General features: G+C 44.0%; 1 protein-coding gene across 2 annotated transcripts in view; it reads right to left on the bottom strand.

Moving 5' to 3' along the window:
* TMEFF2 (transmembrane protein with EGF like and two follistatin like domains 2) overlaps positions 1 to 15,588 on the bottom strand; it is a 1,231,017-nt gene that overhangs the window by 284,678 nt on the left and 930,751 nt on the right. For both annotated transcript variants that reach the window (XM_069733894.1, XM_069733895.1), the window contains exon 7: positions 6,282 to 6,341. In XM_069733894.1, coding sequence (XP_069589995.1) covers positions 6,282 to 6,341 — 60 coding nt within the window. The remainder of the gene's footprint in view (positions 1 to 6,281; positions 6,342 to 15,588) is intronic.

The following is a 15,588-nucleotide window of genomic DNA, read 5'->3' as shown; positions in this document are numbered from 1 at the left end:
TTCATTCAGTCGAGAATTTTTTTTTAATAATTAAATTTTACATTTCTGCCTGTCTGAGCGCTCCGCCTCGTGCTCTCGCTCACTTCTGTATTCACGTTCCTTGGACGGGGGCGGAGGGAGTGATACTTTCTACAGGTGAAACAAAGCATCTGCCGTGGTATTAAAATAATGCAACACCAGACAGTGTGTTCTTAGACAAAGTTAAAAAGAAACGACCTGTGGAGCCGCTCTTTAAAATGTCACTTCAGATAACGAAGAAATTCACACATCAGCCAGGCTGTGTAAAGCTTTTTATATTGCTAGCTCTTTATATGAAAGGTGACCATGTAAATAATAGATATTTTCATGGCTGTGTCCAGGGACAAGTTATACATTTCTATATATTCATGCAGCCATGGGAACCGAAATAAAATCTAGACTGTAGACCTGTATTTCAGGACTGGAATAAAAGGTAGTAATTTATATTGAATAGACTAAAAAGGTCATAAATATAACCCGTTAAAGACCAACACTAAAACATAGAGATTTCTTTTCTATATTTTTACAATTATATTTAACCCTCAGTTTATTCATAGGATGCAGTATGAAGGATGCAGAACCGGCAAGCCTATGATAAATGTTGGATTTGTGAGCTATGATTCCACAGATCACTAACACCAGAAAATACCAGAGTCAAGTAAAAGTTTCAAACAATAATCTATAAAATGTCCATTCAGCAATGAGATCCAAGAGAAAACTGGATTAGCTTTTCTGAAAATTCAATGTACTTCAATACTACAAAATATTTTAAAAAGGGGAGAATTATTCAGCAATTTATACCAGTATATTGGTGCACATTTGTTTTCTACAAAATATTGCATTATTTTTCAGTTTCTCTGGCTTATAAACCCTGGCTACCTCCTTTAAGATCATAATAATGGGGTTCCTGCAACCCCTTTATGCCCTGCATACCTTATAAAAGTGTTTTATACTAGTCCCGTGCTGTATGTAAACTGTGCGGTCCGGTATGATGGGTGTCTCCATATTGTGAGCAGCACCACCCCGATCTCTTCAAACTCCGCCTCTTCTTTTTTTTTTTATAAATTCTTTATTTGTAACCAACCAGAGTTAAATGTACAAGGATGAGAAGTAATACCACAAGTAAACTAGTACCTTATTATGACATGTTGGGTAAGGGGGGGAGGGGGATGGGTAGGTAGGTAGGCGGGGGAATGAAATGGAGGAAGGGGTACAGGGGGCATGTGGGGGAGGGAGAAATTGGGGACAACAACAACTTCCTGGATTCAATAATGTCACAGAAATAACAAAATACACAGTCCAAATGATTAGCATAGTAAATTTAAGTCGGCATACAGAAAAAGGGATATTAGACTGTTGAGGGAGAATTAAGGAGATTAAGGCGCTGCCAATCTCTCCAAGGCGACCATCTCTTAACATATTGATCATGACTGCTCATCTCCCAACTCGTAAGCTCCTCAAGATGGGAAAATTGGTTGATCTTAGAGGACCACTCCAACAAATTAGGTGGAGATTCGTCTCTCCAAATTAGGGTAATTAGATGTTTGCAGTGGAAATCATCAGAGGGAGAAGGTCATGTTTTTTGGGTCTAACATTTTTGGATGGACAAGAGAGTGAGACTTCCGTCGCTTGAAGGTTAGCTTTAGTTATTCGCAGTTTTTGAAGAGTATTATTGATATTACTCCCAAATTTTTTTTAATTTTAACCAGTCCCAAAAAATATGCGTGTGGTGACCTAGAGAGTTATGACAGCGCCAGCAAACGTTGGAATCTGAGAGACCTAGATGGTGTAATTTAACTGGGGTCAAATGCCATCTCATTAGTATTTTATAGGAATTTTCCTGAAGACCAACTCCGCCTCTTCTAAGTGCATGTAAGTGGATGACATTTCTTTGACTTCCACATAGTGCCCAAACTCTGGCGCTTACACAGTGGATTCACTTACATGCACTTATGAGAGGCGGCATTTGAAAGGACGGTGGCGAGGTTTGAAGGGACTGGGGCGGCGCTGCTCACAATGTGGAGACACCCAACGGACTGAACCACCCAATGTACATACAGAGAGGGACAATTAAAAAACACTATTTCTGGGGTATGCAGGGACACATCTGAGAATGTAAAGGGGTTGCAGGAACCACACTCTTATGATCTTAAAGGTGATGGGTAGGGTTTATAAGCCAAAAAAATTGATGACAGGTTTCCTCTAAGCTACTCACAGTACTGTCGGAAAAGTGAGCGTGGTTTAGTGAGAGTGGGCAGTGTCATCCACAGCCCTCTTTTACTAAGATTTAACATAATTTATGTTGTAAACTAGTGCAAAGGACAATGCTCACCTACATTTAGATTTGCTTTTCTGTGGCATGGACAGGCTTTCCCAATTTTTTTATGTTAGGCTGGTGTCACATCTGTGTTCAGGAGGGCTGCGTACTTCCTCCCTTCTTCCTCCCTGAAGCTCCGCCTACTTCTGTATGCATCCTGCCTTTCCTTGCGTACCTATCTTTAACATTGGGTATGCAGGGACATGCGTTGTCTGCGGATGTGTCCGCATGCGGCGATTTGATGTGTGCTGCGACTGCACGTATTACTTGGACCAGTGTTATTCTATGGGGCAACTCAGATCTATGATTATTTTCTCATGCTGATTCAGAATCGAGAATCAGATCACGTGCACCCATACAAGGATGCTTTTGAAACATTGGACTGCACTCAGATGTCATCCAAGTCCAGTGTGATTACCGCGGATGCTGGCAACTGGAGAAGATGGAGAAATTACTTTCTACGCCTCCTCCGCAACTATTGTGAGATTCTCTGATGCGAGAGGATTGGAGCACAGAGCAATGACACTCAGCTCACATTTGCAGCAGAGTTTGAGCCAAGTGTCATTAGAAGACCATATCCGATATGGGGTTAATCTGCAGCTTAATAGCATTGTGAACCTTCCCGAAGCCGGCACTTAGCCAAACACTGCCAGGAGGAAATTAATTTAATTCCCCCAACTAGCATTCGGGTTTCAGTCACAGGGGCATCACTGGAGTGTATACAAAAAGGCAGCTGTAACCGTGCCCCCAGCCCTGACTAACAGCCATCCTCAATGCAGAGCCAGTGTGAATCAGGGTCAGGGGTGCATTAACAGCCACGGCTCTCTACACCCAGAGCGGTGACTGAACAACCCGAACACTGCTGGGGGGGAAAAAGTTCATTTTCTCCCTGCAGCGTTCAGCTAAGTGCAGGCACTGGGATGGCTAGTAAAGCTATTAACCTGCAGATTAAACCCCTATCTGTAGGTTAATAGCGTTTTTTTCAGGTGATAGGTTCCCTTTAAGTTATACCATTATATCTCCCTTTGCAATTTTATAAGATTGCACCATCTGTAGCCAAAAGTCAGTAAAGTTATAATTAGCATGAAAAATCTGCAATCAGATTTACACTAAAAGAGAAAAGAAAAGAGAAGGATATGAGATTTAGAGGTTTAGCAGTTAAAAAATAGAGGATTTTGCATCATATTCGTGGCTCAGACAAGAGGGCAAAACTTGTGAAAATTAGATTGTAAATTTGGTACTAAAACAAAAATCCATCTATTAATATTTATTTTAGGTTTAAAAGTTAGCACTGATTATTTTTTTAATATATGTTTGTAGCAAACAACCTATAAATATGCAAGCACCTATCGCAGTTATAGCCGTTGGCTGCTATGTCCGCCTCAGGTCATTATATTATACCAAGAAACTATTCAGACAACTGGAATATATTGATCTTTTTAATAGTGAATAATAATGATAATAGCACCATTGCTAAAAATTGGGAGAATTAAACAAAAGACGTTCCTAGAAGTAGACTATTATTATTAATGCTAAATACAAGTAACAGACCTAATACTATAAAGTAACGAGTATCCTCTATCAACAAGTCCTCACCTACTATGAGGCTAGCTTAGCACCTGACCTCAGGCGGCAGCCTGCTGCATCTATGAGGGGGGAATATATATTGTAAATGGTGTTGTTGCGAGATTAATTTGTTAATGCCTATTGGCTTGCATTAGTCAAAATAATTCACTGAGGTATTGCCCACCTTTCAACTCACAAGTTATGTAATTTAGTTGCCGCTCTGGTCTGTGATGAAAAGTCATGTCTACAAGAAACATGACCACTGCTGCTAGCAAATGAGATGAGCCCATGCTTCTCGGCGATGGCTTCAGTGCATAGAGGTAGGAGGGACTATGGGCATGGGGAGCTGTGAATATTCATTCTCTTTAATAGCGGGCACACATGATCCCCCCCCCTGCTGCAGGAAGACGGTGGCTGTGACTAACAGTGTGCTCGCAATTAAAGAAGGTGAATATTCACTGCCCCACGTCGGCAGCAGTGAATATTCTGGAAGCTAATCTCAGTGTTTGAGGAAGCATGGCAGTGACATCATGCACTGCTACAGGCTGAAATTAGCTGTTGGCATTAGCACAGGATGCAGCACTGCGAGGGAGAGGAAGAAAGGTGAGTATAATAATTTTTTTGTATGTGTGCACGATGATGGGTACCATGGTTACCAAAATGGGGATATGATGGCCATGGATACCAGGATGAGGATATTGGGGGCATGGACATCAGCATGGGGATATATTGGCCAAGGATACCAGGGTGGGTATATGAGGGCCATATATACCAGGAAGGAGATCATGTATATATGTATATATGTATATATATACACATATATACATATACATGATCCCCTTCCTGGTGTATATATACACACAACAGGATGATGGATATTAGTACAGAATTGGGAAACATTACCCCTAGTACAGTGTCAGCAACAGATCCCCCCTATAACAGTGTGTCATGACCTAATTTTTTACTTCAATTTTTTTTATCTTTTTTCTTCCTCCTCTAAAACCAAGGTGCATCTTATGGTCCACTGCGTCTTATAGTCTGAAAAATACAGTACATGCAATTACCGTAAGTAAAAAAATATTGTCCCCAAGTATGTCCATATTCTTTCAGAAATTAATAGGTACAAAATTGACAACTTATGAATTACATAATGATAAAAAATACGTGTATGTGACAAATATGCAAATATTGCTAAAAATGAATTCGTAATGAGAAATTGTGATGCAGAGGTCAAATTATGAAACAATTCTTATGTGAGGTCAATGTAAGTTATTATAACCATGAGAGATCTTGTCTAATATAATCATAATAACCAGGGACAATACAAATACCAAAAGCATATTTGATTGTGAAAAAAAGGTGACAGGTAAAATGAATATTATATCCATCTTCATTTGAATGGTATCTAAAGCAGAAAATGTCACCTTTTCTACCAGCTAGTCCTTCAGTGAGATGTAATGTAATGTATCATGTTGATTGATCTTTAAAGACCTCTCTCGCACTGTCTAACAATGACTTTAAGCCGCCATCATTTGCTCTCATGCCGTGATGATCTCCTTTATTTCTAATGTTATGAAGAAGAGTTTATATAAAGCACAGAATGTATATGTGGGCTCTTTCCTGTAGAACAATTCATCATCCGGTTACTTTTTGCAGCTTGTGGGGTCAGCAGTCTATCATTATGGCACAGAAATTATTGACATTCACTAACAAGAAAACAACAACGGCTCTCTGAATATGCTCTTATAATCAACACTGTGATTTTACAGCACGGTGCAGCTGTCATTATTCCTGATTGCTCCCCATGTAACACATAACCTTTTATGATCTGGAAACCAGCAAATGCATCTTACGCTAGATGACCCTTTGGAAAACTAAAAAAAAAAAATATTTTAACATCGTCATTAATCAACATTTTCTCTGGAATTCACTCCCCTGATTTACAAAAGACTCAGACCAGGAAATAAATAGAGCTTTAATCATGTTTTTCTTCAATATGTCTGAGATTTCTTTCATTTTAGTACCGAACATTATGTCCTTTCTAGTGAGGCGTGAACGTGCTCAGATAGTGTGTTAACCAACCATGCTCGGGTGGTATCCAAGTATCTTTTGCATGCTCGGATAATATGTTTGAGTTCCTGCGGCTGCTATATGGACGAAACACATGCGGGGATTACCTGTTTGTTAGGCAATTCTCGAGTGTGTTGCCGCTGTCTACAACCGCAAAACGTGCAGTCACAGGGACTCAAAAATATTACCCGAGAATGTTTGTTCATCACTACACCTTTCTTATTCAATATTTTTTTCTCTGCATAAGATATCCAATAAAATAACTGATATATAATAATACACTGCAGAATGAAAGTAGAATGACATTTACCTGCATAATCTGTCCGTGCGTAATGACTGTCTTCTGATTTTGTTGTTGCTGTGGTGTTTTCTGCAAAAAAAAATTATATTAACATTAGGAGCTATATCAATGAGAGCTGATAAGTATCCACACTAAGAATTTATTGTAGTGATCACTGAATTTTATCAGTACATTTGACATGCAGATGTTTCTAAAGGTACCGTCACATTTAGCGATGCTGGAGCAATCTAGACAACGATCCCGATCGCTGCAGCGTCGCTGTGTGGTCGCTGGAGAGCTGTCACACAGACAGCTCTCCAGCGACCAACGATGCAAAGTCCCCTGGTAACCAGGGTAAACATCAGGTTACTAAGTGCAGGGCCGCGCTTAGTAACCCGATGTTCACCCTGGTTACCAGTGAAGACATCGCTGAATCGGCGTCACACACGCTGATTCAGCGATGTCTGCGGGAGTCCAGCGACAAAATAAAGTTCTGGACTTTCTGCTCCGACCAACGATGGCACAGCAGGATCCTGATCGCTACTGCCTGTCAAACTCAATGATATCGCTAGCCAGGACGCTGCAACGTCACGGATCGCTAGCGATATCGTTCAGTGTGAAGGTACCTTTAGGCTAGGGTCACGCAAGCTTATATTTTCTCACGTGAGAGAATCAGGCAGATTATGCTAATGACACTCGGCTCAGTGTCAGTTTATTGTGTCGCATGAGACATTCGCAGCACAGGTGCCGAGAAGATGGAGAACTTAACTTCTTCATCCTCTCCATTGTTTGGGTTTGTGTAAATTGGACTGAACTCAGACTATGTCCAAGTGTAGTCCAATGTTTTACTTGCGCACATAGACTTGAATGGGTGCACATGCTGGCATGAAGAATTGACATGAGAAAATAAAATTGCAGATCTACACTGCCCCAAAGTATAGCATTGGGCCTGTGTTATCCAATGAAACATCGGATAGTACACGTTCGAGTTATACGCTCATGTGAGCGATGTTTTATTGTTGTTTTCTGGTTGGGGCCAAACAGCTCATCTGCCACATAAGACACCAGCATTATAAAAAAAGACAATACTTGCTTGCTGAGGGCTAAAATACTAAGAATTTTCTGAAATTACAGAAATAAAAAGAGAAAAATAAGGAAATGAGCCCAAGTGGCATCCAATCAGAGTTCTACAAGGGCTTATTTTCAGAATTGCAATATATCTTCTATCTATGTCCAGGCCTGATAGCGGCAGCACCGTTAGTCCACAACACCGGTTTAGGAGAATCTGGTCTCCTGTAACCCTCTCTCCAGGGTATTAAAAAAGGTTTTAAAACTTTAAACGGGCTTTCTGGGCACAAGAAAAATATTTTTTGTTCCTATATTAAGGAAAGCAAGCCCACTTGCTACCTTAATTTTACATTTTGAGTTCTCATTCACCCTCCTGCATTTATTTGCACAGTTTACTATTGTATTATGTTCTGGACTTCCTTCCTGCTCTCCCTCAGACATGCAGACTACATTTACCATGATACATTACATTACACAAATCTCCAACCTTACTGCCGGCCCACTGTGTCTAGTTATCTGTGATCTCTGACCTGCCCACTCTACTCATAGACTTTGTTCTTTCTACTGCCAAACTGGCTCAACATACAAAAACTGACAGGCCTGCTTGCTGTCACCCTTCTCTACTACCTCTCTACATTACAGCTCTCTGTTAGGGTGTCAGCAGTTTCCAGTAACCCTTCTCCTCTTTTCCACTTCTCCCCACCTCCACTCCAGCAGCCCGTTCTGACTTCATCTGCATCTAGCCTCCCCTTTCCTTCTCAGCAGCCTGCTCTGTTCTCCTCTGCATCCATCATCATTCCTCCTTCTCAGCAGCCTGCTCTTTTCTCCTCCACACCCAGCTTCACCCTGCCCACCCTCCTTGTCAGCAGCCTGCTCTCTTCTCCTCTGCATCCATCATCCCTCCTCCTTCTCAGCAGCCTGCTGTCTTCTCCTCCACACCCAGCCTCTCCACGCCCACCCTTTTTAACATCAGCATGCTCTCTTTTTTTCCACACCCAGCCTCCCCATGCCCACCCTCTTTCTCATCAGTCTGCTCTATTTTCATCCACAGCCAGCCTCCCCATGCCCACCCTCTTTCCCATCAGCCTGCTCTCTTCTCCTCCACACCCAGCCTCTCCACGCCCACCCTCTTTCCCATCAGCCTGCTCTCTTCTCCTCCACACCCAGCCTCTCCACACCCACCCTCTTTCTCATCAGCCTGCTCTCTTCTCCTCCACACCCAGCTTCACCCTGCCCACCCTCCTTCTCAGCAGCCTGCTCTCTTGTTCTTTGCATTCATCATCCCTCCTGGCTCACAGCATCTGATTATCTCATTCATGCTCTCCCCTGCAAAATAAAGGCCACACCCCTAATGACATCATCATTCACCTTTGCTGACCCGTTAATGTAAGGCTCACCCTGAGAGACAAGCTACAAAGCAGAGGCCGGGAACCTCTGTATTTTGAGACTTTTATGGACAGTAACAGGAATAGAGGAGCTTCTATGTTACAGCTCTGGAACAAGCAGGAACCTTAACAGCAAGTAAATTTTCATGGTCCTTTATTTGCCATAGGTTCTTGTATGACCAAACTACCCCTTTATCTTTTACTCCTGGTGCTGGATGTACACCCGATTCACTCCATTACCATCTGCTGTTGGAATAAGAGAATGATTTATTATTGGTGAGCTGACTTTTTTGTGCATAGAAAGTTTACAGTCTCATCTCTTAATATTCTTCATAGGGTTCTTTAATGGTTCATTTAGGGACAATCTAAAAAGGAAGTTGAAATATAATTAGTCTTGGAAATAAATCCCTGCTAGAATTTATTGTAAATCTAACTGATGGCTGTGAAGGATACTGCTGATAAATGCCATCTGCGGCCATCCTACACCCCTAAATTAATGCCACCAAATTGTATTGAATTGGTATCAGGAAAAGTTGAATTTAACTTAATTAGAAATGAGCGGTGTTCGAGTCAAACTGTTCCCCAATTTCAAATTCGAGCTGTTTTGGGCGGTGTTCGAGTCGTTTGACGAACCCGAACAATTTGCTTAAAATTCGGCTGTTCGAGTTTTTGTTCGATAACTGTTCATTCAGCAAAAGCCTTGCTTGATTTGCACATTAAAACTGTTTATCATTGTTAATAGACTGTTTCAGTGTATAGTGGGCGGGGGGGGGGGGCGAGGGATAGATCTGTTCTGAAATAACGCCGATCTCCATTTTTTTTTTCTTTCCCGCATTTACAGTGGGGCGGTGCAGTCTCTCAGCCTATCACCAGTGCGCACACACAGCAATGTGCATGTGATGCCCACAAGCAAGGGCATGTGTCATTGGCTGTGTATGTCACATGTCCTTGCCCTATAAGAACCAGCCATTTGCCCCGTTGCCACCATTTCCTCACTGCTGCAGCTTAGTGTTAGATGGCACCGCTGCTGCTGTGGGTGCTATACAGACTAATAGTGTTGTTTTTGGAGCGAATTGTCAGAGAGATAGGTTTAGGGAGTCGGGAGGAGTCGGGACGAGTTGTAATATCAGCCCCTTTCAGGGTAGGTTACAGCAGTTCATAGCACTGATTGCCAGGCAGGTCTGTGCCAGTGCTGTGCAAGTGTTTGTCACAGCATTTGGTGTAATCTAGCTCAGCAAATCCTTTTGGGCTAGTAGCATTGTCTGATTGTCATCTGAGTAGCCCGCCTGTGAAGCTAGCTACACCGCCTGTGTATCTCAAATTTCACTGCATCTAATCCGGTTGATAGTTTAGGGCCTAGGAGCAGTGTCTGCACGTCAGCAGCGTAGCCCAACTGTGAGACAAACTATAGACTGTGTATCTCAATTTTCACTGCATCTAATCCAGTTGATAGTTTAGGGCTACGAGCAGTGTCTGCACGTCAACAGAGTAGCCCGCCTGTGAAACAAACTATACCGTGTCATGAAGCTGCAGTGCAATACAGTGCAACTAAAACAGGGGGAGTTTAATAGGGGTGTGAGACTGCACACACTGAGCAGCTGAACAGATGCCACCTAGTGGCAAAAGAGTAGTCAGAAAAGGCCGAGTCAGGACACAAGATAACACGTCAGTACAGAAAGTATTAATCAGAAAGGATAGTCAGGACATAGCAGGAGATCAGTACACCAGGGTGAGCAAAATACGGTACAATAGGGACAAATCAAGACAGTCAATAACCAAGCCAGGATATCAGCATCAGAGAATCAATCAGAACAGACATACTCAGGGAAAGGGCAGACAGAGGGGGATTACAGACACAGGACAAGTCAGGGTTAACAGCAGGGCAAACCAAGAGTTTCCAGAGTCAGGTTCACAAGCCGAAGACAGAAATATAACTGACACTGCCAACAAGATTCATGGGAGCTAAATAGCAAACCCGAACCCAGAATGAGGCAGAGCAAAGTTAACCCTTGACATGATCTGTCCAAAAAAGGGCAGACACCAATAAACCCTGGAACAGATCATGACATACCGCCTGTGTATCTCAATTTTCCCTACATCTAATCCGGTTGAAAGTTTAGGGCCTAGGAGCAGTGTCTGCATTTCAACAGAGTAGCCTGCCTGTGAAACAAACTATACCACCTGTGTATCTCAATTTTCACTGCATCTAATCCAGTTGATAGTTTAGGGCCTAGGAGCAGTGTCTGCAAGTCAGCAGAGTAGCCCGCCTGTGAAACAAACTATCGCCTGTGTATCTCAATTTTCACTGCATCTAATCCAGTTGATAGTTTAGGGCCTAGGAGCAGTGTCTGCACGTCAGCAGAGTAGCCCACCTGTGAAACTAACTACACCACCTGTGTATCTCAATTTTCACTGCATCTAATCCAGTTGATAGTTTAGGGCCTAGGAGCAGTGCCTGCACGTCAGCAGAGTAGCCCGCCTGTGAAACTAACTACACCGCCTGTGTATCTCAATTTTCACTGCATCTAATCCAGTTGATAGTTTAGGGCCTAGGAGCAGTGTCTGCACGTCAGCAGAGTAGCCTGCCTGTGAAACAAACTATACCGCCTGTGTATCTCAATTTTCACTGCATCTAATCCAGTTATTAGTTTTGGGCCTAGTACCACAGTTTGGCCACTCAGTTGTGCTCGGTTTTCATCCATCGGTTGATGTGCCAACAACTACAGATACAGAGTTGCCAATTAGTTAAGCACTGAAATGAGTGGCAAAAGGCCTGCTGCTGATGGAAAGGGGAATAGGCGTGATGGAAAGGGAAAAAAAAGTTTGTGTGCGTGGGGTAGGTGGTCAAGCAACAGTAACATCTGCAGAAGAAAGACCATCTTCCAGCCAAAGTAAGATGTCTACTTCTTTTCATGCACAATCTGATATGATCCCTTTCTTACGACCATCGCTACAAGCATCGCCAAAAATTCCAGATGAGGCACAAAAACAGCAGGTGCTTGAACAGATATCAAGTGCTCGTTCAAGTGGGCTCTCCTCCATGTCAACTTCAACATCACAACTACTCCAGTCCTCAGAGTTGTCACCCCAATTGCACTTGCTTCCTCACAGCTCCCAAGTCTCCAGCTGTCCGTCTGAGCATGGGGTAACATACATAGTTGAGTCTGTAGAGCTGTTTACGCATACTATAGCCTGGAAATCAGAGGTCTGCTCCAGAGCTTCTGTGAATCCAGACGAGGACATAGAGGATTTTCGAGACCTTATGTCCGTCGCAGTGCCCCAGTACCAAATGCCCAGTCGCCACTACTTCTCAAAGAAAGCTGTGCCTGCGCTACACCAGCATGTTGCACACACCATCACCGCTTCCTTTAGAAACTCTTTGTGTGACAGGGTGCATTTCATCACAGACACTTGGACAAGTAGACATGGACAGGGGCGTTACATGTCGGTGAATGGGCACTGGGTAACTACGGCGACATCAGGAGAAGGGGCTGCTGTCCGAGTGTTGCCGTCCCAACGAGTTGCTTGTCGATCCTCTTTATCTAGAAGTTCCTCCACTGCTTCTTCCTCCTCAACCTCCTCTCGGTCCTCCACCTGCACCCAAAGCCTGTCTGGTAATGCGACCCGTGTTGCAACTGGGCAGAAGGAATCCTGCACACCTCCTCACTATGCTGTCCCCAGGGCTCAACGGCATCTGGCAGTGTTTACATTAAAATGTCTGGGAAATGTGAGTCACACAGCTGAGGAGTTGTGGTCAGCTCTGGAGACCAAGTTCCATCAATGGTTGTCTCCACTCAACCTGCAGCCAGGGAAGGCTGTGTGCGACAATGCTGCAAACCTGGGTGCGGCCCTTCGCTGGGGCAATGTCACACACGTGCCTTGTATGGCTCACGTTTTGAACCTGGTTGTCCAGCAATTTTTATCCCGGACTAGATGGGCTTCTGCAGAGGGCACGGTTGCTGTGTGCTCACTTCCGCCATTCGCAAAGAAAAAAGGAAAGAAGCCAGTACACAAATGTTCGCACACCACCTGATACGTATCAAAAAGGAACAACTTTAATGGGTAACACAACAGTAAAAACAATTAAAAACAATACAACAAAACACTTCCGCCATTCGCATCCCACAGCTCGACGACTTGCATCTCTACAGAAGTCGTTGGGCTTGCCAGTTCACCGGCTAAAATGCAATGTGCCCACACGGTGGAAATCAACTCTGCACATGTTGCAGCGACTGTGGCAGCACCGACGAGCCCTGGTGCAATACGTTATGACGTACAGCCTGGGCCAACGAGATCAAGAGGTGGGGCAAATCACGCTGCAGGAGTGGTCTCAGATCAGGGACTTATGCACCCTTCTGCACAGTTTTGAAAAAGCAACAAAGATGTTTAGTGCTGATAATGCCATTATCAGCATGACCATTCCAGTGATTTACATGCTGGAGCACACCTTACACAGTGTTCGGAGTCAGGTGGTGGAACAAGAGAAGGAGGAGGAGGAACAGAAGGAGTCATATGCGGAAGGGATCATATCTCCAAGGTCAAGAAGGTTGGCAGCACCAAGGCGGCTGGCATTGGAGGCTGGGGGAGAGGGATTACCGAGGGCGCATGGTAGCAGCCAAACTGTTGAGGAAGGTGCAGGAGGTGAGGAAGAAGTGGGGGGACGAACTGGTGCTGGGCATGGAAGACTCATCAGATGAGGGAGACCTTGATCAAATTTCTGTTGTGCGAGGTTGGGGAGAGAGGGCAGACGAAGGAAGCATGATTCTCACCTCGCTACCACCAATACAACAAGGACTTGGTCCTCCTGGATGCGCAAGACACATGAGTGCCTTCTTGCTGTACTACCTGCAACATGACCCTCGGATTGTCAGAATCCGAAGTAATGCCGACTACTGGGTTGCCACACTCTTAGATCCCCGGTACAAAAGTAAATTTGGCGAAATATTTCCTGCCATAGAAAGGGATTCACGGATGCAGGAGTATCAGCAGAGACTGTTACAGAATCTAACATCTGCTTTTCCACAAAACAGCAGTGGTGCACGAAGAGAATCTCTGAGTGCTAACTTGCCAACAGTGGGACTATCGAGTAATCACTCAAACCGTAACAGTAACATCATATCTGGTGGTAACAGCAATTTTTTCCAATCGTTTCAAGATTTTTTTGGACCATCCTTTGCAAGGCCACAGGAGACAAGAAGTCTGACGCACAGCCAACGCGTAGAGAGGATGGTACAAGATTATCTCCAAGTTAACATTGATGCCATGACTGTGGAACTGGATCCTTGCTCATTTTGGGCTTCCAATCTTGAAAAATGGCCTGAGCTTGCCACTCACGCCTTGGAGATCTTGTCGTGCACCGCAGCCAGCGTTCTCTCTGAACGTGTGTTCAGCGCTGCTGGTGGTGTGCTGAAAGATAAGCGCACGCAGCTGTCCAGTGACAATGTAGACAGACTAACGTTCATCAAGATGAACAAATCCTGGATCCGCAAGGACTTTTCTACCCCTGTGTCATCTTAGGGAGACTAAAAGCTTGATGATTTTTGAAAATCACCTCAAAAACTGTTTTAAAAAACTCTGACGAAATTGATGCCACTTAAGTGGTGTCTGTGGCCGCTTTTTTGGAAAAAATGGAAACTCTTTATTTAGTCCCCTTGCTGAGTTTTACGTGATGTTGCCATCATCAATTCTAGGTGAGTGGGGTCATCTGCAGAGTTGTTTACTCATACTATGGCCTGGGATTCAGAGGTCTGCTCCAAAGCTTCAGTGTCTGCTAATCAGCAGAGTGGCCCAGCCACCCACTGCCTGTTTACCTAAGTACTATTTTTAACGGCATCTGGCCCAGGAAATCCATTTGGGCCTAGAAGAATTTAGTGCTACTCAGCAGCGTACCCCACCCATGAAGCAAGCTGCACCGCCTCTTTACCTAACTACTATTTTGTAATGGCATCTAGCCCAGGAAATCCTTTTGGGCCTAGTAGAATTTGGTGCTACTCAGCAGCGTACCCCACCCATGAAGCAAGCCACACCGCCTGTTTACGTAAGTACTATTTTTAAATGGGATTTAGCCCAGGAAATCCTTTTGGGCCTAGTAGAATTTGGTGCAACTCAGCAGCGTACCCCACCCATGAAGCAAGCTACACCGCCTGTTTACCTAAGTACTATTTTTTAATGGCATCTAGCCCAGAAAATCCTTTTGGGCATAGTAGAATTTGGTGCAACTCAGCAGCGTACCCCATCCATGAAGCAAGCTACACCACCTGTTTACCTAACTACTATTTTGTAACGGCATCTAGCACAGGAAACACTTTTGGGCCTAGTAGAATTTAGTGCAACGCAGCAGCGTACCCCACCCATGAAGCAAGCTACACCGCCTGTTTACCTAAGAACTATTTTTTAACGGCATGTGGCCCAGGAAATCATTTTCGGCCTAGTAGCAATTTCTGCTACTCAGCAGCGTACCCCACCCATGAATCAAGCTACACCGTCTGTGTACCTAAGTACTATTTTTTAATGGCATCTGGCCCAGGAAATCCTTTTGGGCCTAGTAGCAATTTCTGCTACTCAGCAGCGTACCCCACCCATGAAGCAAGCTACACCGCCTGTTTACCTAAGTACTATTTTTTAACGGCATCTGGCCCAGGAAATCCTTTTGGGCCTAGTAGCAGTTTCTGCTACTCAGCAGAGTACCCCACCCATGAAGCAAGCTACACCGCCTGTTTACCTAAGTACTATTTTTTAACGGCATCTGGCCCAGGAAATCCTTTTGGGCCTAGTAGCAATTTCTGCTACTCAGCAGAGTACCCCACCCATGAAGCAAGCTACACCGCCTTCTTCCTTTCTCAATCTAACCCCTCGGCTCTAGGGTGTGCACTCTCCCTCCAGCT

The sequence above is a fragment of the Ranitomeya imitator genome, chromosome 7 (assembly GCF_032444005.1).
Source record: "Ranitomeya imitator isolate aRanImi1 chromosome 7, aRanImi1.pri, whole genome shotgun sequence".
NCBI lineage: Eukaryota > Metazoa > Chordata > Amphibia > Anura > Dendrobatidae > Ranitomeya > Ranitomeya imitator.
The sequence above is the reverse complement of the archived record's forward strand: the minus strand, read 5'-3'. Positions and strand labels throughout refer to the sequence as shown.